The 24,606-nt window shown below is 37.9% G+C and overlaps 2 protein-coding genes across 3 annotated transcripts in view; both read left to right on the forward strand.

The window, feature by feature from the left end:
• The window catches only part of zgc:194930 (uncharacterized protein LOC557813 homolog), a 278,453-nt gene that overhangs the window by 188,171 nt on the left and 65,676 nt on the right, over positions 1 to 24,606 (forward strand). The window lies entirely within an intron of this gene.
• agfg2 (ArfGAP with FG repeats 2) lies at positions 2,687 to 24,097 on the forward strand. 2 transcript variants are annotated; one of them, XM_050067691.1, is made up of 14 exons: positions 2,692 to 3,129; positions 3,918 to 4,011; positions 6,445 to 6,560; positions 9,928 to 10,072; positions 10,455 to 10,575; positions 10,682 to 10,786; positions 12,822 to 12,854; positions 15,929 to 16,168; positions 18,960 to 19,032; positions 19,159 to 19,202; positions 19,417 to 19,509; positions 20,988 to 21,107; positions 22,852 to 22,922; positions 23,077 to 24,097. In XM_050067691.1, the coding sequence occupies exons 1-14, from the start codon at positions 2,963 to 2,965 to the stop codon at positions 23,122 to 23,124; spliced, it is 1,470 nt and encodes a 489-aa protein (XP_049923648.1). In that variant the 5' UTR covers positions 2,692 to 2,962; the 3' UTR covers positions 23,125 to 24,097. The 2 variants fall into 2 exon arrangements, with proteins under 2 accessions (XP_049923649.1, XP_049923648.1); XM_050067692.1 differs by lacking the exon at positions 12,822 to 12,854 and having other exon boundaries at positions 2,687 to 3,129.

Genomic DNA, 24,606 nt, shown 5'->3' on the forward strand with positions numbered 1-24,606 from the left:
AGTTTAACACAGGATCACTCTGCAAGACAAGGCATCATGAGTAGATAAAAGTGTTAGGAGCCATTTTAAGATGCTCATCATTTAGATTTAGATTTTCTTTCAGTGGTGTGTATGACCAAAGAGATTAGCTAATAAATGACCAAAAAGAATTTGCCACACAAACAACCTGAGGCCTTGGGGCTTGTTTGTAAGCCAGCCTTGGTATCACATAAAGCAGCCTGTTCTGGTGATAAAAACGCCTGTTAAATTAATAATAAATGGACGATTCACATTCAGTTAGCACCTGCTGTGAAGCATTTGATCGTATAACATAATCTTCTCGCCAACATGGACGAGAAACAATGGAAATTTTGGGCAGACTATTGTACTTTTTCCTCCAGTATATTTGTCTGACAGCTTTAGGTACCCTTAGTCGTGACATCTTGTGATATTTCAGGAAAAGACTTCTGCTTAACGAGGCAATAACGAACAGACTGGATCAAGTGAAAGGTAAAGAGACACTAGCTTAGCTCTGAAGAAACACAAAGGAATTTTGAAAGAAGCGCAGCAGCAGCAGCACACTGATGATGTCAGAGGACTGCGATTGGTTGATTGCAATGTTGGTCCAGGACCGTGCTCAGGATTTTACCAAGTAGGACATGCTCCTGGATCAACATCCCACATGGTGTTCCAGGACCAACATTGCAATCAACCAATCACAGCCCACTGACATCATCAGTGTGCTGTTCCCATGCTCAAAATTTCTTTGTGCCTCTTCAGAGCTAAGCTAGTTTTCCAAAATGAAGTTAGGAAAACTGAACAAAATTCTCAGTAACAAACCCCTTAGTGAGTTAGCTAGCAAAGTAGATTGGCTTGGCTAAACTACCAAGTCAGCTTGCCAGTAGACTAGAATATTAGCAGGTTAGCTTGCTAACTAGATAGGCTACATTAATGAGTGAGCTTGTCAGTAGGCTAAAATATTGTTCACTAACATTAAGCGTTGCAATCTTGAAAAAGAAAAAAGTTTTCAATAGGCTGTAAAAAAGGAGAGGAAATGTGTTAATCGCAGGTATTTATAACTGAAAATGCTATTATCCTTACTCTTATTTTGTGAATGTAGCATAGCATAGCCTTCCTAGTTAGCAAGCTAACTTGCTAATATTCTAGCCTATTGGCAAGCTTACTCGTTAGCAAAGCCTTCCTAGTTAGCAAGCTAACTCGCTAACATTCTAGCCTATTGGCAAGCTCACTCGTTAGCATAGCCTTCCTAGTTAGAAAGCTAACTAGCTAGTATTCTAGCCTATTGGCAAGCTCACTCGTTAGCATGGCCTTCCTAGTAAGCAAGCAAACTAGCTAATATTCTAGCCTATTAGAAAGCTTACTCATTAGCATGACCTTGCTAGTTAGCAAGCTAACTTGCTAATATTCTAGCCTATTGGCAAGCTTACTCATTAGCAAAGCCTTCCTAGTTAGCAAGCTAATTTGATAATATTCTAGCCTATTGCAGCGCTTTCTTGTTAGCATAGCCCTCCTAGTAAGCAAGCTAACTCGCTAATATTCTAGCCTATTGGCAAGCTTACTCGTTAGCATAGCCTTCCTAGTTAGCCAGCTAACTCGCTAATATTCTAGCCTATTGGCAAGCTCACTCGTTAGCATGGCCTTCCTAGTAAGCAAGCAAACTAGCTAATATTCTAGCCTATTAGAAAGCTTACTCATTAGCATGACCTTGCTAGTTAGCAAGCTAACTTGCTAATATTCTAGCCTATTGGCAAGCTTACTCATTAGGATAACCTTCCTAGTTAGCAAGCTAATTTGATAATATTCTCGCCTATGGGCAAGCTCACTCATTAGCATAGCCTTCCGAGTTAGCATGCTAACTAGCTAGTAATCTAACCTATTGGAAAGCTTACTCGTTAGCAAAGTCTTTCTAGTTAGCAAGCTAATTCAATAATATTCTAGCCTGTTAGCAAGCTTACTTGTTAGCAAAGCCCTCCTAGTTAGCAAGCTAACTCACTAATATTCTAACCTATTGGCAAGCTTACTCGTTAGCATGACCTTCCTAGTTAGCAAGCTAACTCGCTAATATTCTAACCTATTGGCAAGCTTACTCACTAGCATAGCCAACCTTCTTAGCAAGCTAATTCATTAACCCTGCAGCAGCGTAATTTGTTCAGCTTTACTAACTTCATTTTGGAAAACTAGTTAAGCCCCAATTAATTACAAAGGGATTTTGAAAGAAGCGCAGAAGCAGCACACTGTGACTGCAGTGTTGGTCCAGGAACATTGTCCTACTTGGCAAAACCACAACGTGCAGTGCTTCATGTCCACTTTAAATATCAACACCGGTCAAATGCAGCGTACACATTAATGCAGCAGTGATAGCCTATTAATCCAGAAACATCATGTATAACAGTAAAACACTGACAAGGAACATTTTACTGCACAGTCAGTACTTTTATTTTTCATTCTGTTCATAAGACTTCTATTTTAGTTTGGTTTTGAACTTATTAGGTATTAGTTTTACAGAAGTAAAGGATCTGAATATTTTTTAAACCACCTTTTTTTCCATCAGTGTTTTTATGTCCAAATGATCTGAAAGCATCACAGAATACACACAGAGAAACCAGAAAACACCATGACCTACTAACAGTTTGATGAGATAACCAGTGGCTATATTGGAACATTTTTTTAAAGAAACAGGCAGCCTCAAAGTAAAAACCACCGCCACCTACAGCGTCACCTGTTCGCTGCTTTTATTTTGAAGGTAACCCGCAGTGTTTCCGGTGCGCGCGCTGCTCTGTCCGCGCGGCTTGACGCGCCTCTCCTCTGTGTGCAGCCTTGCGTTGTGGTGAAGCCGCATAAAAGCGTTTCCACAATGCGGGCGTGAGGTGCTCCATAGAGTAGGGGATACGGGAGGAGGGTCACCGGCGTCACACCGAGCCTGTCCGCCAGGCACCGGAGGAATAATTACAAAGAAATAACCATGTCGAACCGAAAGCACCGGGACAACCAGGAGATCTGCGCCCGCAAGGTCCGCGAGCTGGCCCAGTCTGGAGTAAACAAACACTGCTTCGAGTGCAACCAGCCCGGGGTGACTTACACCGACATCACGGTGGGCAGCTTCGTCTGCACGTCGTGCTCCGGAATGCTGTGAGTGTCTGCGGGGAGAAAAACCCCGCCGCGCCTCCTGGGCTCATTTAGCGCACAACATCAGTGTGAGGACACACACATAGTGATATGGAGTAAAAGTACCAGGCCTGAGATTGCACCATGCACCACCCACAGCCAGATTCACAGGGTGTTATTTTATGTGTGCAGCGGTATCAGGGAGTGCTGGCTGGTGCGGTGCAGACCAGCCGATGTGCACACATTAATTTACGCAGTGTCTCTCTGTCTCTCGTGCGTGTCTCCCAACAGCTTCATAACCGACAGACCGCTAGTTGGTCATTTTCCAGCTCTGAGTTACGTTTCATTTCGTCATGGTGCAGGTTTGACACTACCCCCTCCTCCCCTCTCTCTTTCTCTCTCTCTCTCTCTCTCTCTCTCTCTCTCTCTCTACGCTCCTCTCCAGTGTGGGTGTGTATGTGTATGTGTGTGTGTGTGTGCTGTCACATTTTGTTCTGCATGTTCAGCCTAGTCCCAACACTCCCCAGGAAGACGGGTTCAGCACTTTCATGCGTTATTGCGCAATCCTGCACATGTAGAGGAGCAGTTGTCCCACTTTGTGCCCCCCCCCCCCCACCTAGCATGGAGATCATAATAAGAGGTTACTGATGAACACATGTCTCTCTGTCACAAGGCACCTATGTCACACCGATTCTGCCCTTAAATTCACGGTCACGTGTCCAAAACGTCTCCCACCTGCTCTGCCCCCACCTGTCCTGCCTCAGCTTTCATTTCAGAGTTTACTCCAGATTCCTTTCTCCATCTTTCCCCAGGAGAGGACTCAACCCTCCCCACAGAGTCAAGTCTATCTCCATGACAACCTTCTCCCAACAGGAAGTGGAATTCCTCCAAAACCATGGCAACGAGGTGAGTGACAGTCACATGTCTGCAGCTCCAGGTGGGCCTGGAGGCAGGGCCTGATGCACCTGCTGATGAGAGTGCGTTTAAATGTGTTGTTGTTGTTAAAGTCATGTGAGGTCAGACAACAAGAGCTGCAGCTGAGTTTTTGGTTCAAGTTCAGGTTTTAAAGTCACTTTCCTGCTCTGGAATATGAAACGTCCCTCATGGCGACCAGTTGGACCAGTCTTTGTGGTCAGGCTTTTTTTGGGGGAAGAATGCTGCTGCCAAGAAACAAAAGGACCAGCACTCTCTGGTCCCACCCAAACCACGGTCTGTTTCCTGTGTGTGTGTAAATAGTTCCCAAACTTCTTCAAAGCAGGGCACCCCTTCATAGAGACATGTCAACTGTAAAATGTCACCGTTAATTACAACTTGTCACAATTCTTTTACAAAATGTGACGCTCTGGTCTTTTTCTGATTTAACAAGACTATCATGTTAGAATTATGAAAAATAAGGTTTTCATGGAAAAAAAATATGCTGTTTTTCTGAATTAACAAGATCAATATTACAGAACTATGTTAAAAGTTTGCATGTAAAATGTGAAATGAAATAGATAATATCTTTTCAATTCTTGTTTTTCTTTAACAAGATTATTTTCTGAGAGAAGTAGAAAAAGTGAAAGAAATCAATTCTACTGTTTTTTTAATTACCAAGATTATTATCTCTGAACTCTGAGAAAGGTTTTTGTGTAAAAAAAAAAAAAGTCTGCTATTTTTTTTTTAATAGAATTTACAGAATTCTAAAAAAAATATTATTATTAATAATAATAAGAAGAATTTTAAAAATCTGCTCGTTTTTATAAATGAAATAAATTTAAATTTTGTAAATTTTAGTTTTTCCAAATTAACAAAAATATTATCTCAGAATTGTGAGAAAAGTTTTTATGTAAAAAAAAGCTATTTAAAAAATAAATAAATAGATAAAAATTCTTGTTTTTTGAAATCAGTGAGATTTTCTCTGAATTATGAGAAAAGGTTTCATAACAAATCTGCTATATCTCAACATTCTGGGAAGAAGTTTTCATTTAAAAAAAATCTGAGTGAAACAGATTATAATTTTGTAAATCTTTGTTTTTCTGAATTAGCAAAATTATTACGTCAGAAAAAGTTTTTATGAAAATATCTGTTCTTATTTTTCTAAATTAAATAGATAATCTTTTGTAGATCCTTGTTCTTGTAAATTAATAAGATTATCTCAGAATCGTGAGAAAAGTTTTCATGGAAAATATTTGTTCCAAATTTCTTTTTCATTAAAAAAGCTCTTGTTTTTCTAAATTAAATAGATAGTATTCTTGTAAATTCTTGTGTTTTTAAATCAATGAGATTATCTCAGAATTATGAGAAGTTTTCTTAATACACAAGAGAGATAATTTCATAAATTCTTGTTTTTCTGAATTAACCAGACTGTTATCTTGTTGATTAAAAAGACAACGGAGCAGAATTTTTCTCAAGTGAGTTTATTACACTTCTGAAGATTAGGGCTGCAAGAAACTTCTTTTTTTGTCTGATGAACTGTTTTAAATCCCAAACTATTCTGTTTACTGTCACATGAAACACAGGAAAAACACCAAAACCTTCATAAGTTGAAAACAATGAATGTTTGTGTTTTTACCAGAAAAAAATAACTGTAACAACTCACTAACTAATCAATTCATAGCTTTAGCTCTGCAGCACGTACATCATTATTGCACATTTGAAGTTCTCAGATATCAATATCAGCCTCAAAAATCCAGTGTCGGGTGAGCTATCACTTGCGTTACCATGACAACTGAGCTGTCATGTCATCAATCTCTGCTGCGGCATATTTAACAGGGTTGTTATTGTGACACTGTTGATGTTTATTTATATCCTCCACTTTGTGTGTTTGGAAACATGAATATTAAAATGTAGTTGATGTAAATGTCACCTGCCTTTTTTATGTGGTAGAACTTTATTAAAAACGGGCAATGAAACTGAAACAAAAAGGCTCCACACAGGCAGCATTTTGGGAACCACTGGTGTGGGCAGCACTCACTACTGAGCTTATATCACACAGATAAACAGTGAAGTGTTTCAGGCTATCAAGATGAGTGCGGACTGTTTTTATGAGCTCGCTTTTGGCCGGGATGTGTGTGTGTGTGTGTGTGTGTGTGTGGCAGTGGTGTGTACCATCCAGCTTTTTCTCCACATCACCCTCTGAAGAGGCCAGTCCTGATTCATACACAGTAATATTTGCCGCACTCTTAACTCTTGAACCGAACATGATTCACTGATGAGAAAATGTGTCTGCGAGAGATTCTCTGCGACCAAATGTGAAACAGACACCGACCCTTTCTGCTGTGCTGCGTGACCTGCGAGAGTGTCACAAATCCTAATTGTTTGGCAAACCGTGTGTGTGTGTGTGTGTGTGTGTGTGTTCAGGTCGGGAGGAGGACTTGGCTGTGCGTGTTTGACCCAAAGACGGACGGCTGCTCCGACATGAAGGACTCTCAGAAGTTCAAAGAGTTCCTGCAGGATAAATACGAGAAGAAAAAATGGTGAGGGTTTTTGGTTTTGTGTGCAGCGTCACATGCTAATGTGATCAGGCCATAGAAGAAGCTTTGACGTGACTGTTATTTTGATTAATTTACAATAAATCGATTATAATATGGTGTGTAAAATATCAGAAAATAGCAAAAAGTCCCATCACAAGTTCACAGATAAGGGATATCTGGACTGCTGTGCAAATTGGTACGGACAGTCATATACAGTCAGGATGAATTGTGAAAACATTGTTTACTCCAAGACTAATGACATTACCATTAGCCTCAGCTGAGTCTTCAGTGCTTATTGACCAATCCCATGTCCCGTTGCCCCTGCTTACTGCTGCTAGGTTGAACAGGCTTGACAAAAAGAGATCCTATTGAGCCCCTTTCCCACTGCGCAAAAAGCCCACAAACACTTGCTTACATCTGGAGTTTTTATTTAATGGGAAAGGTTATAGTTGGCGATCATTCCCAGGTCAAGTGACTCCGCAGTAGTCACAGGTATTTATCGGCTTCAGCTCCGATTAGCTTTGATCGGCAGTGATGGAAATACAACACCAGGGTGGATGCGCTAGTTTTAACCCGTTTCTTGAGAAGATGCGATGACAGGCCGCCACAAAATACCATCCGTCCGAGTTTTAGGGAGACTAAATGAGTGACAAATTAAAAAAAAAAAAAAGTAACCACCAATTTTCTCTGGCCAACATGCTGCTTTCTACCAGTTACTTACGTGTTTTTTTTCCCAACCTGGTCTCACTACGAAGTCGTTGAAATCCGACAGACATTGACAGAAAAAGTAGTTCCTTAACGTCCGTATGATACGCAGCCGGTCACCCTGTTCTTTTTTCCTAAACCTAACCACATGCTTTTGTCATCCTATACCCAACCGCGCATCAGTTGTTGGAGGAAAAAAACGTCAGTTTGCATTGTTGTACCGACGTAGTGCTTTTATTTTAAAAGAGACTGTATGTAAACGTTAAATTTCCTGTGAAAACAGAAGTGTATTTTGAAAGAAGACAATACACGTAACAGGCAGAAGTTGACACGGCGTCTCAGAACGTCAACAACCAACACACCCCAGGTACCTTGCACGTCGTATTTGGACGTGGAAGGTCCATGACCAAACGTTTATATGTGACGAGGTCGGAGTGAGAATGTAAAGAGAGAATGTGAGAATACGCTAATTTTGGTGGAAAAGGGGTATGAGATAGGTCTGGGCATCAGACAATAGCTATAGCTTCAAGAAGTTGACAGCAAGGACTAAAATGTGCCATTGAAGGATTCGTGATGGGATGCTAGACGTCATGTATATCTCAATAAATAAAATCAAAAGTTACTTTGGGTGGCACATAGCCTTACAGAGATAATACAAACAAAGTAATGTTAGCCTTAATCTTGCTAACGCTATTTCTTGTCATCTCAAAATATGTCAGCAACCAATCTACCTGTCCTTTTACAAACCTCCTTTAAGTTGCTACAGAAAACCTGGCTGATGTGATTGATCTTACATTAGCTCCTCTTTATGTAGCTACAAGTTAGCTAGCTAGTTAGCCAGCATTTTGCTAACATTAGCGAACTCAAGATGTGACAATATGCAATGTAATACAGTATGTCCATGAAGACTGTGACACATCTATTTACCATCTTCAAAATGTGGTTGTCTTTTCAACATAGACAAGCCTAGCACATAGCATAGCATAAGTATAACAGGAAAGGGGAAAGTTAAGCTAACTGAGGTTCTGCTGCGTACCAAGCTCGCTCAACTGTTACCAGAGCACAGAGCAAACAGGGACGGGTCTTAGCAAGGCTAATTAGCAAATGTTAGCATGCTAAAAACAAAATTCAAACAATGATAAACATTATATCTGCTAACTATCAGCATGTTAGCGTTGTCATTGTAAGAATGCTAGCATGCCAACTTTAGCATAAAGCTCTTTTTTTTTTGTAGCATCATCATCAGGTAATGGATAATAACCAAATACCTGCAATGCTAATAACATTCCCATTGGCCTCAGCTTTACTTCGTATTTACTGCTAATTAGGAAATATTAACACGCTAACACATTAAGATGGTGAAAATAGTAAACATAATAAACATCAGCGTGTTATTGTTGTCACGGTTGCAGCTCAAAAGTATATTTGATGTAAATCCCTCTCAGCTGCTTTGTATGTAGGGAAATTACTATACAAGTTAAGTTAATTGAGAGTGTTAGCATTCTGACATTAGCATTTCGCTCATAGCATTGCTGTGCGTAAGTATGGCTTTACAGAGCCATTAGCATGGCTGTAGACTCTTAGGGCAAAGACATACGCTTCATCTTTTACCACTCTGAAAAAATGAGATGGGGTGTAGGGTGCTACTTTGGATGTATTTGAGAAGTGGCTACAGCATCGGCTACTTCCTGTATAGCGCGCTGCTAACTTGAAAACGTGAAGGACTCGAAAGTTGTAATTTCACTTTTTGGCCACTATGAACGTTGGCTTAAAGGCCTAGCGTGTTTCCTGTGGGTCTTGGTGCTACTGTTGAACCTACTCTGTTCGTCTGTCTCCAAGGGCACGGAGACAGGTCACAACTGATGTTGCCAAGCAACCATAACCAGCACTGTATCACACCCTACTTACCTGAAATCCAAAGTTCGGAGCCGATCCTCTTCCAAGTGTCATTTCTAAGCGTGTTGTTGGCCTAAAATGTTGTACATGGAATTGATGTAAAGCTCAAGGTAGTAACTTCTCCTCCATAGTTACCATAGACTGATATGTACGTAGGAAAGGAAAGATATCTGCCAGCTGTAAGTGGTTGTTCCTCATCACATGACATGCTGTGCGCGTTGCCGGGGGCAGCTATGTGCCCTGAAAAGTCGACATTTAGAAAGGCTTGCACACCATGAAGACATTACTCTCGCTTTTGAATGCGCCTGTTGTACGTCAACATCGAAAACAATGAATCAGAAGACCCGAAAAACGCGGCATGCGTCGGGGCCCTTAGACTTGTTCTGGCATTTTTGCCTGAAAAAGAAAAGTTTGAAAGATGAATCAGTTGTCAACAAATGGTTACAGATGAATTTTCTGTTGATGGACTTTCAGTTGTTTGAGCTCTAGATTAGACCCAAACAACAACTAATGACGTTTGTTCCAAATTTAGACCTTCGCTGTTTGAAATGGAGACGCCCACTCAGGAAAATTAGCTCAAGGATAAGAGCTGCTTTCATGCTGGGTATTAAACAACGGTCATTGTTTTGGGTTTAGTCTCAAGCTGTGGAAATATTCTATGTCACGATGTTTGATAGATGGATGACTGACGGCATGTCAGGCCAGGTTTTTGAGGCCGGGTAGTGACGCAGATTCATTTTAATGTCACTAAATAATTTGTCTATTTCAGGCATTTTTCCAAAAGTAAGAACCGGAGGGATGTCGAGGGTCCTTGGAGCCCGGGGGTCCAGGCCGTGCCTCCTTCCCATGGTCCCTTAGCGAGCCAAGCCCCCTCCCATAACCTGCCCCCTAACGCCAGGTCCACAAGGCCACTGGTGAGTGAGCTTAATGCATCCTAAATGTGCATGTAATGGATTTAGAGAGCAATGAAGACGAAGGGGAGAGGATGAGGATTCAAGAGAGAAAGCAGGTGGGTGTGGTGGAAGAAGAGGAAGTGAAAGGAAGCAAGTAGTTCAAAGAGTGTTCGAAAAAAAGAGGAAGAGACTAGAAGGTGAGGAAACGACCTGAATTCTTTCGCACACTGCGGCAGAGAGACAGAGACTGATGGGTCGGACAGCGAGAGGGCCAGGTAGCCTCCACATCAAAGCCACTGCTTATGAATTATTGAGAAAGCATGAAAGAGACTCACTTCTTCTGCCTTTGTGTCTTTCCTTCTGCCTCCCATCTGCTCCTGTCTTCCTATCTGCCGCCCTCCAGTCTCAGTCCCAGCTGCCGCCATGGGATCGAGCTCCCGCGATCTCGCCTGCCGACATGCGGACGGACGTGTTCACCGCTCGGCCATCACGCTCCCAAAGCTTCAGAGACCCCCCTCTGAAAGGTTGGGGGTCGATCTTTATCAGAGGAGTTGGTATTTTTGGACTGAATGTGATCGATACCTTCACCTATTTGTTCTTGTCTTTGTCTGTTCTGTCTCTCTGATACAGATCCCACCCTGTGCGGGATAGAAAGACAGCGGCCAGGCTCCCTGTCGTCGGCGCTGGGAGCTCAGAGCCACGCCCCCTCCTTCCCCGCCCTCCCACGACCCTCAGGTGTGTCCTCTACAAGCCCCCTCGTTCTCCATTCCCTCTTGGTCTCAATCATCATACTTACAAACTTAAATTCCATACGAATCAATGCATATCATGTATGAAAGTACAAAGGAAAGGACAAAAAACAAAAGAACTAATGGAGAGATCAAGTATTCTTGTTGTAGTGCATCAAATGTGTATTCATCCGCCACTGAAAATAGTCCCTAAAAATCGCACTTTTCTTATACTTCCTGTTTATGCAACATTTGCTCAAAACTACAGTTCCCAGCTGTTTGAGGCCTGAGGGCCGTAGACAGGTTTTGGAAAGTAGAAAGTATTGAGAGACAGACTAAAGGCTGATTTATAGTTGTACATAGGCTTCACGTAGAGCCTACGATGTAGCCTAAAGCAGGATTTATACTTGTGCGTCTGCTCTATGCACACCCTACGACATAGCCCACACATGTCACCTACACTGCTGTCAGCATTTATACTTGTGCGGTGGTGTGTCTGTGTCACTCTGCAGTTACACCTCCAAAACACTAGTCGGTGGTGGAGGTTTCTGTGNGTATAAATTAGCCTAGTGGCTAGTGGAATTTTCCTCTACTCATATGAAACCAGGGACAACAGCAACATTTAACAAAGGTAACGTTACAAAATTTGGCTCCATTACAACTCACAAGTTTCACTGACAAAACAACTGTCCTATACTAAACAGATTTTCAAACAAATACAACATGCTAACGTCATTAGCACAAGCCTATGGCATTTTACATTGTATAAATTAGCCTAGTGGCTAGTGGAATTTTCCTCTACTCATAGGAGGGACAACAGCAACATTTAACAAAGGTATCGTTACAAAATTTGGCTCCATTACAACTCACAAGGTTCACTTACAAAACAACTTTTTCCAAACATATACAACATGCTAACGTTATTAACGTTACATGGCGTAGGCTCTACGTCGACACAGAGCGGACTTTCACCCAAGAGAGCAGTGTTTGTGTCCCGTAACATTCTAAAGCCAAACCCTGTTCTTTTTTCCTAAACCTAACCACATGCTTTAGTTTTTGGAGTTAAAAAACTTCAATTTGCGGTGTTGTACCAGCGTAGTGCCTTTATTTTGAAAGAGACTGTATGTAAACGGCAAACTTCCTGTAATAACGGAGGTGTATCTTGAAAGAAGACAACACATGTCCCAGAACGTCAACAACCAACACACCCAGGGTACCTTGCACATTGTTGGTGGACGTGGAAAGTCCATGACCAAACGTCGATACGTGACAAGGTCGGAGTGAGAATGTGTTCCTAATCTTGGTTACTGGTTAATTTCTTGGGTCATATTTCTGCTGAAACATTGTGAAGATTTTACTTTATTAAAACTTTTATCGGTTAATTTGAACAGTAGAAAATGCAGCTATACTCTGTTACAGTCATTCCTCAGCTGCAGTGACGTGTGCAGAGATACAGAGCACCTAGAAACGCTGACCAGTCAGAGCAGACTGGGCTTTTTTAGGAAGGTGGCGTAAATAGACAGGCACTAAAATGGAGCGTTGCAGACAGAGGGTGAATACAGGTGTTTCAGCACAGACAGTATGAGGAGAATAAAGTGTTTTTATAACATTAAAACTTGTAAACATGTTCTAGTAGAGATCTTAATCCAAGTATGAACCTAAAAATGAGCAAAATAGGTCCATTTAATGTGAGATAATGAAGGTAGGTAGGTGCATAGTGTCACCCTGTCACCACTCTGTGCTCTTAGTGTCACTTTGGGAAGGACAAAGAGAGACTTAGCTTGCAGCCATCATTTTCCTCTTGACTGTTTTTTTACCGTATCATGTGGGTTTAATAAAACGGCTCCATGTCATCCTCTTAGCACACTTGGTTGCTTTTCATGAATAGGAAGATTCAGCTGGCTGCTCAGCTGGCCCCAGATGACAGCAGGGACAACAGCTTCAGTGACAAACTCTCCTCTCTCCACTCTCCACTCTAACATATCCCTCTCCCCTTTTTTTTCTCTGTCTCCTGTCTGTCTCACCTCACTCTCCTCTCGTAGCCAGTAGCTCTTTCAAAAACCACTTCACTTTAGGTAAGACGCGGCACCAGCCGATGCATTTTGAATGTGTGCTGAATGGCTGAGATCAATAAGCTCTTCCTTGCTGTATCATTCATAATAAATGGGCCAATCTGCGAGCCGTGCCGCCGCTGCTGCTGACCGTGCCTCACATGCATGTGAATTCAGCTTCATTTTAGGTAGCAGTTTGAGAGGAGACGCAGCACTCTATATTCATTAAACCGCCCGAGTCATGGCTGGCCAGTGTCACATGCTGCAATTGGGGTCGATATTTTTCTTCATCAGTCATGTTTCCCCACTTCAAAGCCAGATCTGAAGGTTGGGAGGGTCAAGGAGACACACACACACACACACACTGTTCCCTCAGAGGAAAAAGAACAAGTTTAAAGTAATGCTATTTTTAGGCCGGAGCTGCCACTGCTGCCCCCGTCAGCAGAGGGCCGCTGATATTTCGCACCACGTTGGTGTCGGAGCACTTAAACACTATGTAGGACACAGCTGTAATCCCACGGTACACATTAATATCCCAAACAAGTATTCCAGGAAGTTAAGGTATGTTTGCAGAGATAGGCCGTATCTCCAGCCGTACAGTAGGGTATGATCACATCCCAGAAACACGCAGCTCGACTTTTGCATGCTGTATATCTTCCGATAATCTGTATCTGGTTTCTGTCACTGACTCCTCAGCTGACGGAGGAAGACAAGCTGGATTTAAAAACAAAACATTCGTATTCCCTTGCTAACAGTGTTGGCTGATACCAGCATGCTTTGTGGCTGATGTTTGTGGAAAGCTTGCTACCTGCAAAGACGTTAATTTCCTGCCTTTGTTACCATCTAACAATTGTATTTTTGATGTTGGTGCTTTGAAAACTATCCAAGAAGTTGTTTGGCTCGCTGCTGTGCCTTTTGATTTTTTTTGTTAATGCTTAACCATGATGACTGTTCATGCTGCTCCATGTGTCAAGCTAATGCTGCGTTTGACACGCCTCGTAGCATGGAAATGGTTAAATAGCATGAAGGAAATTGCTTTGTTTCTGACTTTTTTTTTCATCATATTTGTCCAATAACATAATTTCTACATTGGTACAGAAGCTGAGAACGGCCGTGTTAGCATTTTTTTTATGCTGTAATCTCTACGATCCTGTGGTAATTGATAAAAGGCTGATTTCTCACAATAATGAGATGATTTATCACGAAAAACAGCCGTCGTTTTCTCAAGATCAGGAGTTAATTATCTTTTTTTTTTTCTTGATAATCGGTTAACCCTTTAAAATCTGAGGAAATTGGTTTGATTTTTGTCAAAAACAAAACAAGAAAACACCTGAAAAACTAGTCAAAAACAAAAAGACATTAGTAAAAAAAGAGAAAATGAATGACAAGAAAATTTGTGGAAAAAAAACAAACGAACAAGGAAAAGACCTTGAAAAGTGCTTAATAATAATAATAATAATTAATAATTTATCACAAGAACAACTTTGTTTTGAGATTTAACAAGATAATTTATCACAAGAACAACTTTGTCTTGAGATTTAACTAGATAAATTATCACAAGAACAACTTTGTCTCGAGATTTGACGAGATAAATTATCACAAGAACAACTTTGTCTCGAGATTTAGCGAGATAATTTATCACAAGAACAACTTTGTCTCGAGATTTAGCGAGATAAATTATCACAACAACTTTGTCTCGAGATTTTACAAGACAATTTATCACAAGAACAACTTTGTCTCGAGATTAAACGAGATAATTTATCACAAGAACAACTTTGTCTCGAGATTTAGCGAGATAAATTATCACAACAACTTTGTCTCGAGATTTGACAAGACAATTTATCACAAGAACAACTTTGTCTCGAGATTTAGCGAGATAAATTATCACAAGAACAACTTTGTCTTGAGATTTAACGAGATCATTTATCACAAGAACAACTTTGTCTCGAGATTTGATGAGATAAATTATCACAAGAACAACTTTGTCTCGAGATTTGACGTGATAATTTATCACAAGAACAACTTTGTCTCGAGATTAAACGAGATAATTTATCACAAGAACAACTTTGTCTCGAGATTTAGCGAGATAAATTATCACAAGAACAACTTTGTCTCGAGATTTGACGAGATCATTTATCACAAGAACAACTTTGTCTCGAGATTAAACGAGATAAATTATCACAAGAACAACTTTGTCTCGAGATTAAACGAGATAAATTATCATAAGAACAACTTTGTCTCGAGATTTGACGAGATAAATTATCACAAGAACAACTTTGTCTCGAGATTTAGCGAGATAAATTGTCACAAGAACAACTTTGTCTCGAGATTTGACGAGATAATTTATTACAAGAACAACTTTGTCTCGAGATTAAACGAGATAATTTATCACAAGAACAACTTTGTCTCGAGATTTAACGAGATAAATTATCACAAGAACAACTTTGTCTCGAGATTTAGCGAGATAATTTATCACAAGAACAATTTTGTCTTGAGATTTAACAAGATCATTCATCACAAGAACAACTTTGTCTCACGATTTAATGAGATAAATTATCACAAGAACAACTTTGTCTCGAGATTTAACGAGAGAAATTATCACAAGAACAACTTTGTCTTGAGATTTGACGAGATAATTTATTACAAGAACAACTTTGTCTCAAGATTAAACGAGATAATTTATCACAAGAACAACTTTGTCTCGAGATTTAACGAGATAAATTATCACAAGAACAACTTTGTCTCGAGATTTAACGAGATAATTTATCACAAGAACAACTTTTGTTATTTTAAGATCACGAGAGAACGGCTTTTGAAAATAAATTGCAAGCACAGCCACCCTTGGCCTCCGTATCACAACAGTGTGCTATCATATCAGATTAATGTCCACGAACTGATCAGGATTTAGCACAAAAAACACTCAGACAGTATTGCTAGTTTTCATGGGCTCAAATTTTTCGTTTAATTTTTCTGGGCAATATAAAGGGTAACTTCGTTTGTTGTTAAGTTAGTGTCGGCCCTTCAGTTTTAAAGGTTTCAAACTGTGCTGTCAAAATCCGTCTTTGGGCTGAAGCTCAGTCTGGTCTTCTCGTCCTCAGGTCGTACAATATCAGCCTCGGGGACCACAGGGCCTTTCAGGGCCTTCCCCAAGTCTCTCAGCGTCGACTTTGGAGGTCTGAACCACCCTCAGCAGCCTCCTCTGCCCCAGTCTCTGTCCCAGCAGCAGCCTGGAAGTGTCGGCCAGACGACGCCACCGGTCAGCAGCTCCAACGCCCAGGACAGATACGCTGCAGTGTCACATTTGGACAGTGTCTTCTCTGACACATCAACGCCCACAGGTAGGTAATATTGGAATCTGTAAGAATTGCCTGGATGTTGATTTGTATGAAAATTAACTGACAGAGGCAGAAGCCACTTTGTACGTCTGCTCTAGTACAGTGCAGCTCATTAAACTGAGAGGTGTAGTAGCTATTTACTTTTAATACTAAGATTTCAGATATGCAAACACATGATAAGATTATCGAATATTAGGCATTGTTCCAGATTAAACACATAACAAGACTGCGATATTTCTCAGGGATTTTTGAGTTAGTTTAAACAGAGTATTAGTACAAAACTATACTTTAAAATGTTACCTACAGTCTTTTTTGTGCCTTTTGTGTTCAGTTCAATGTTGAGTTTTTTCAGTAAAAGAATGTTAAAAATAATTTCCTTAATTTTTTAAATTTAACAAGTACTTTGTTGTATTTTATCAGTATACTGAAAGGCAGAACAGAGCAGGGCTGCAACTAACGAGCATGTTCCTTACTGATTAATCTGTAGATTAGGAAACAGTGAGTAAAGCCTGTTACATTATTAAAGCCTGAAGTGACTTCATCAAATGTTTTGTTTTAGTCCAACTAACATTTCCATACCCAAAAATATAAAATTTACTATCATGTCAGACCAAGGAATGCGTCAAATCCTCACATTTGACAACCTGGAAGTATCTGAGATTTTAATAATTGTCAGTCTCAAAAATGTTTCACAACAGGCAAAGTCTGTAGAAAAGTCTGAGATAAGAAAGTGTAGCAGAAGCTTTTTTTTAAATTTTGTTTTGTTTGTTTTTCAGGATCCATTTTTCTGTATGACTGTTTTTTAAAATTATTTCCAGAAACGATATGATATGGAGCTATATCAATATACAAACATACACAAGACGATATAAATAAAATAAAAATGCATTAAAGATATATTGGAAAAATATAAAATATATATATATATATATATATATATATATATATGTATATATGTATATATAAATAAATACTAAAAAGTATAATCAAAAACATCTTTAAAAAAAATAAATTTAAAATATATATAAAAAAATATGAAAAAGATATAGTCAAAATATACATCACAAATTAAAAAAAATATGAAAAAATAAAAATAACTAAATAACTACAAATATGAAAAAATATTCAAAAACACATTAAGAATTGATTTTTTAAATTATTAAGGATGAAATACATTAAAAATTACATTTAAAATAAAAAACACTAATAAATAAAAATATATAATCAAAAATACATTCAAAATCACATTTAAAAAAGAAAAAATAACAAGAAACAAATAAAAATATGAACAAAGATAATCAATAATTCATTAAAAATTAAATTGAATAGTTAAAAAATAATCAATCAATAGAAATATGAAAAAACATAATCAAAAATACTTTAAAAATTAAATTTAAAAAACAATAAATAAAAATATGAAAAAATATACTATCAAAAATACATTAAAAATTACATTTAAAAAATGAAAAAAATATACAAGAAATGAATAAAAATATGAACAAAGATACAATCAATAATACAGTAAAAATGAAATGTAAAAAACAATAAATAAATAAAAAATATGAAAAATATATAATAAAAATACATTTAAAATTACATTAAAAAATGAAAGAAACAATAAAAATATGAACAAAGATAAGATCAATAATTCATTAAAATATAATTAAATTATTAAAAAAATAATAAATAAAAATGTGAAAAAATATAATTAAAAATACATTTAAAATTACATTTAAAAAACAATAAATGAATGAAAATATGAAAAAGATATATAATCAAAATTACATTCAAAATTACATTTATAAAAGGAAAAAATAAACAAGAAACAAATGAAAATATGTACAGAGATAAAACCAATAATACATTAAAAAGTAAATTTAAAAAACAATAATGAATAGAAAATATGACAAAAAATATATAATAAAAATACATTTAAAATTACATTTAGAAAAATATGAAAAAAATATTTATATATAAAAGATGTATTATCAAAATATATAACAAAAATGTTTCATCTGAACCAGTATACTTCCTGTCTGTGTGTTCTGCATAATTAATCAGTCATTATAAGTAGTAGTCACTATTTGTTTTAAACAGTACTTGTTTTGTGAAAAGTACTTTGAAGTATATTTTGTCGTCAGTACTTTTGCACTTTTGTTGTTTTGTTTGTACTTGCACTGGAGTGTTTGTACATTGTTGCACTGCAGCAAAGGACCTGAGTCCGTCTTTCACCACTATGTAATAGATAGATAGAGAGGCAGAGGGGGAGTTAGAGAGTGCGTGTGATGCAGATTGTCACGGCCAGCTCAACTGGGTTGCATAACATCCTTACTCCAAATGCCAAGGCTTTTAGCAGCTGAATTATGCTCATTGTGTTCGCTCCACATCCTGCTCACGCTCTGATTTAAAGCACCTTGTTGATACGTTTTACAATCCGCTGCGTTTGTCTAATAACCAAGGCGGCGGTTTTTTAACGCACAGCATTCATGCGAGGAGCCCTCGAGCTCTCTACAAGACGCTTTGTTGTTCTCATCACCACCTCCCTGCCTGGCAGAGTAAGGAGGTTATTGATTTCCTGCCCCGGCTCTCTTTGATTCATATCAGGCTGAGCACAGACACCATATTTTATTCAGGGGATTTGTAATGCTTTTGTTCATCTGATGACTTACATGCTTAAGATCAACTGTTTGAGCTCTTTTTACTCACATTTCATGACAATAGCAACACTTGATCTCTTGAATTAGCACTCATTAGAGCCAAAGGGTGACGGTCTGTGTGAAACGCTTGTTCACAGCTCCACCTGGTGGCCCCCCGCAGTACAACGCCATCTTCGGCAGCAGGCTCTCATCCAGCTCCACTCCTGCCAGGTAGAGAAAAATCAGCTTTGTCAAACCAGCTTTTCTTTAACGTGACAAATTTTTATATTTTCCATGTGTGGAGCCCTTTAAAGGTCACATTCTTATCGATCCTCCCCTTTTTCTACTTCTCCCCAGCTCCCCCGGTGTCGATACAGTCTCCAGCTCCCAAACCTTTGCCAGTAGGTACCGAGCACGAACGCCGCATCGATCCCATCCTGCTAACCTGCACTGTATTTACATTCAGCTCCTCCATCTTTAAAGCCGTCCCTGATTAGGATGCATGTGTGGGACTCGGAGCAGTGCTGGTTTGAATAGACAGGAATGTACCCTGCTAACCCCACTCACTGTGAATTATCTCCTCTCTCCCCCTCTCTGTCCCTGTGTGTGTCTCAGATTTCCCAAACCCATTCAGCTCCAGCTCCAGCTCCGCTTCCCAGCAGCCCGTCGCCCTCTCCCCCAGTAACCCCTTCAGCAACGCATCAGGAGGTGAGACTCATGTTCAGGGTCCGACAGACATCTTGTCTGCTGGACTTCTGGCCACATTATACGTTCAATTATTTCAAATAATAATAATGAATCATGTGATTTTGTAATCACAAGTTTTACAGAAAGGGTTTTGTGTTCCTGGGATTATGTTGCAGAACGTCATAATCCACATTCTGTATGTAGAAAGTCTTCTTATTCTTCAATCTAACCAGGAAAGACGTCTAGAAATGGCCTTTAATCAACCGTTTGGAGGTTCAAGGAAAAGTCGAGCTAAAGAAAGTAGTTGCTTTAACTGATAAGCTGATCGTCAGAAAATTAAATGGCAAGAATTTTGATAGTAGATTCTTTTTTTAAGTTGCTTATTCAAGAAAATATGTCAAATATTTACTGTTTTTTGTGTTCTTTTATGTTTTGTTTTGTTTTTTTTCAATTGAATATCTTGTTTGGAAAAAAAAATACAATGGGGACATCGTCTCAGAACTTTTATCGGCATTTTTTTATATTTTTCAACATTTCATAGATTAAATAATAAATTGAGATTTAAGCCTATTGGTTGCCTTGCCGTGCTCTCTTTTCCCTCAATTGAAACTATGATTATTTATTCGTGACCAGTTATGTGATATGTTTTGGTTAAAAAAAAAGATGTCTTTAATGCTATGGACAGGAGTAAAACAGACTTCATTACTAATATTGAGCAATAAATAAAATATAATGAATACTATGGATAATGCTTCTGACTACAGAGGGGGAATAGAAAAGTGACAATTAAAGTAGCTCATGTCGTAATGATCTCTGAGAACATTTCCTGGAAACAATTATTTAATTTGCTTAAGGATTAAGGGGAAAATTTCTGGAGGAAAAAAGTTTAGAGTCAGTTATATTTCAGTTTCGTTAGTTGTGCTGAGTTTATAAGCAGTTGTTGATTCCTTCTCAAATACCTGCCCCATTTAAACCCAAGAACATTTTCATTATTTATCACTATTGAAAACTTTATTCCTCATTTTTGTTGTAAAAAACCCTCTGGTTTTTGCCATTTACTTGAAATGCACCAATTGAACACTGCCTCTGTTTTTCCTATGATTAGTACCAAATAATGTAGGAAAAGAAAATTCTGGTGATCCATTTTCTAACAGTTATGACTCTTATGACCAAAGAGCAGGTGCAAAAAAGGGTGCACTCTAGTGGCCAAAATGAGTACTACAACAAGAAACACTTAAATGAATCTGACAGAAAATTGATCACATGAATCTTCTTGCAGCTCCATTTTAATTTATTCAACGTATCATTTATTTCATGTGTTCAGTTTAGATTTGACCAGTCACGTAGCTGTGTGTGTTGCCTCTGTGGTTCCATATAAGATACAGAAGTTAAGAGGAAAACATCTCTCTGTGACTCATGTCACTTTGAAGCAGCTAATGTGTCTCATTTCCACGTGGAGCTGCGTCTGATCTCTCTATGTGGGTGCATCTTCTCTCCAGGTGACTCCAGTGCGTTCGTCACCTCGCCCACCTCCGTCTTTCCTCCGTCCGCCCCCTTCCCAGCACCCAGCACCCAGAATGCATTTCATCATGAGTCAGCCAGCAACCAGGAAGCCAATGGTAACTGTTTTACTTATTATTATTATCATTATCATTATTATTATTATTATTATTATTATTATTACTACAGGAAGGTATGCACAGAATTTCATGGCAGTCCATCCAATAGTTGTTGAGATATCTCAGTCAGAGCGTTATTGCAGTCCCTACAGCCAGAAATAAAAATAGAAATAGAATGTAGTTTCAGATGTTTTTATTGTTAAGCAAAATTTCAAAAGTTAACAAGGTTGCTATGCTTCTTTTTCATATAACCAAACCAGTACTATAAAAACACACAGGAAGAACATGCTTAAAGATAAATAAATACATAAATAATAAGTACGGGAAAACAATGATAAGGCATAATATTAATGATAATAATAATAATAATAAATTAAAAAGGGAAATAATAATTATAATTCTAAGTAAATAAATAAAATAAAAGTAAATAAAAGTATGATAATATGATAATAATATAAAATAGAGGGAAACTAATTACTATAATAAGTTAATAAAATTAATTAATTAATATTACTATTAATATTAATGTTAATATTAATAACAATCGGGAAAATACTTGTAATAAGTAATATTTTTAAAGCATAATAACAATAAATAATAAAGAAATAAGGGAAAGACTTAATTATGAAAATGAGTTAATAAATTAATTTAAAAAGCTCAATAGTAATTATTAGCATTATAAGCAGTAATAATTATAACAATAATGATAACAATAAAATTAATAATATAATAATAGCATAATTCTAATCTTAAAATAAGTAAGGGAAAATAATAATTATTACAAGAAGTTAATAAATTAATTTTGAAAAGCATAATAATAAAAAATAAAATATTTTTTAATTAAAAATAATAAAATTTAATTTAAAAAAACTAAACTAATTTTAAAACCAAAATAATAATAATAATTTTAAAAAAATGAAAAATCATCAAATTTAATAAAAAATCAAACAAATTTAAAAAGATAATAATAATGTTAATAATAGCATAATTATAATTTTAAAATAAGTAAGGGAAAACACTAATTATTATAAGAAGTTAAACAATTTGAAAAGCATCATAATAATAAGAAATAAAATAATAAAAAATAAAAATAATCAAATTTAATAAAAAATTAAACAAATTAAAAAAACAAAATAATAATAATAATAATTCTAATCTTAAAATAAGTAAGGGAAACCAGCAATTATTATAAGAAGTTAATCAATTAATTTTGAAAAGCATCATGATAAAAAAATAAACTAATGAAATAATAATAAAAATATTTTTTATTAAAAATAATAAAAAATAATAGAATTTAATTTTAAAAAAGCAAATTTTAAAAACAAAATAATAATAATTAAGAAAAACATTCCTTATTATCATTATAACTTAATAAATCAATTTTAAAAGCATGATAATAATAACTAGTTCGTTAAAATATGACCCCTGGAAATGGCCCAAAATGCACCAAATTGCACAGTAAATTCAAATGGCCAACTTCCTGTTGGGTTTACAGCACGGCTCCAAGAGGCTTTTTTGTGCATCCTAGGATGGTACATGGGCCCACCAAGTTTCATACACGTATGTTAAAGCAGCTGCAACCATTTTTTTGACACCTGAGCAGGAGACCTTTAAAATATCAAATTTTTCAGCAGTTCTGATATATGCACAAAGTTTCATGACTTTTCGAGTATGTTAAGCCTCCCAAAAGGCAATTAATTTGGAGAAACACCACTGATCATGCTCCTTCTGACATGTGCTCCAGGTTTTGCCTCCTTCCCTGCACCCGACTCTCAGCCCAAAGTCCCTCGGCCGATGTCGGTGAACCCGTTTACGGTGAGTTCACTGCCTCGCCAACAAGTGGCCTGACTTCAGGGGGATAAGGGGGGGGGGGCTAATTGGTATTTGTCGTCAGCTCTCTTATTCTGCAAACAGGAAGTGTAGTAAAGACCCCTGTGCTCGTTCTCACCCTGCCTCTCTCGTCTCTCAGGGGAATGTTTACCCCAGTCGAGGGACGTCGCGGAACCCTTTCATCTGACCCCCCCTCACCCACCACCACCACCTCCTCCCATTACTTCACCCACCCATCCATCTCTGGGAACCGAGGGAGAAGTGAACCCGAGGAGTTGCTGCCATTTCAATGCCTCTGGAGTATTCTCGCCCTCTGAGGGAGGGTCCGACGTCCTCTCCCTCCCCCTCTCTCTCTCTCTGTCTGTGTTTACGTGTTTGTGGAGGAAAAAAAACAAACGTGTGAATGTAATTATGAAATTCATGTGTGTGTGCGAGATCGGTCGCCTGCTGTGTTTGTACCACGTGTGTGACATGTGTGTCAAAAAGGTGTTTGTGTGCCAGTAGACGCCACCTCAGGGCTCTGTGGGAGTCACGAGTAAACGACGCCTCTATGATTTTTTGCAGAGTATATGACACACACATAAACATGCTGCTGCTGCTACTTTGCTTTCATCTCCTGCTTACAAGTGCAAAAAAAACAGCCCGTCAGTGAATGCATCAGCGTCGTCTCCTGGTGTAACAAAAGTTGTCCAAAGGAAGAGCCAGTTGAGACTCTGCATCACGAGTTTCTACAGATGGTTATAACAGCCTTAACAGCCTCCTGATGCATGTCAATTAGCGTGGAGAGATAAGACGGGCTTTTCTCTGTGGTGGGTGTGTGGAACATGTTTGCATTTGTCACCGTTTTTTTTTTTTAATTCATCCTTTGAAGGATCATTTTTCCATTTCCTATAGGCTGCATGCGCTTAGAGGGCTAAAAGGAGATGCTACTGAATGTAAAGCAATTTCAGAATAACTTAAATGTGTATAAAAAACGTCATCGCTTCATGTTCCGGACCAAAATGTTTCTGGCTTTTTCTTTTCTTTTCTTTTTCTTTTTTTTGGTTGACATGGAGGCGATTTACATTATTTTGCCAAACAAAAAAACAGAGATTCATGAAACAACGTCTTTGTAATGACAAGTATTCATGTTCATAAAATCAGTTTGTTGCTTCTTACGACAGTTTGGCTCTGAGTGGTTCTTTATACGGTTCATTTATGTGTTAAGCAGGTACTTAAAAAGTCTTAAAGGGGACCTTTTATGCTTTCCCATATTTTGTGTCTTATGTTTCTATGTCAGAACTGTAGTGCTGTAAAGTTAAGTTGATTCAAAACACACGTTAAACACACATTAAACATGGCTTAATAGAGACAATTTCAAACACAAGTACACAAATCAGCTTCACTATAACTCGCAGCATTCACAGACAAACACTTCTTTACACCACATCTTTATCTGGACACATTTTCCCCAAAAATACAACATGCTAATATTTTTAGCACAAGCCTATGGCATTTTACATTATATAAATTAGCCTAGTGGCTAGCGGACTTTTCCTCTACTCATATGAAGCCAGGGACAACAGCAACATTTAACAAAGGTAATGTTACATAATTCGGCTCCACTACAGTTCACAAGGTTCACTGACAAAACAACTGTCTTATATTAAACATGTTTTCCAAACAAATA

The sequence above is a fragment of the Epinephelus moara genome, chromosome 17 (genome assembly GCF_006386435.1).
Source record: "Epinephelus moara isolate mb chromosome 17, YSFRI_EMoa_1.0, whole genome shotgun sequence".
NCBI classification, from domain to species: domain Eukaryota; kingdom Metazoa; phylum Chordata; class Actinopteri; order Perciformes; family Serranidae; genus Epinephelus; species Epinephelus moara.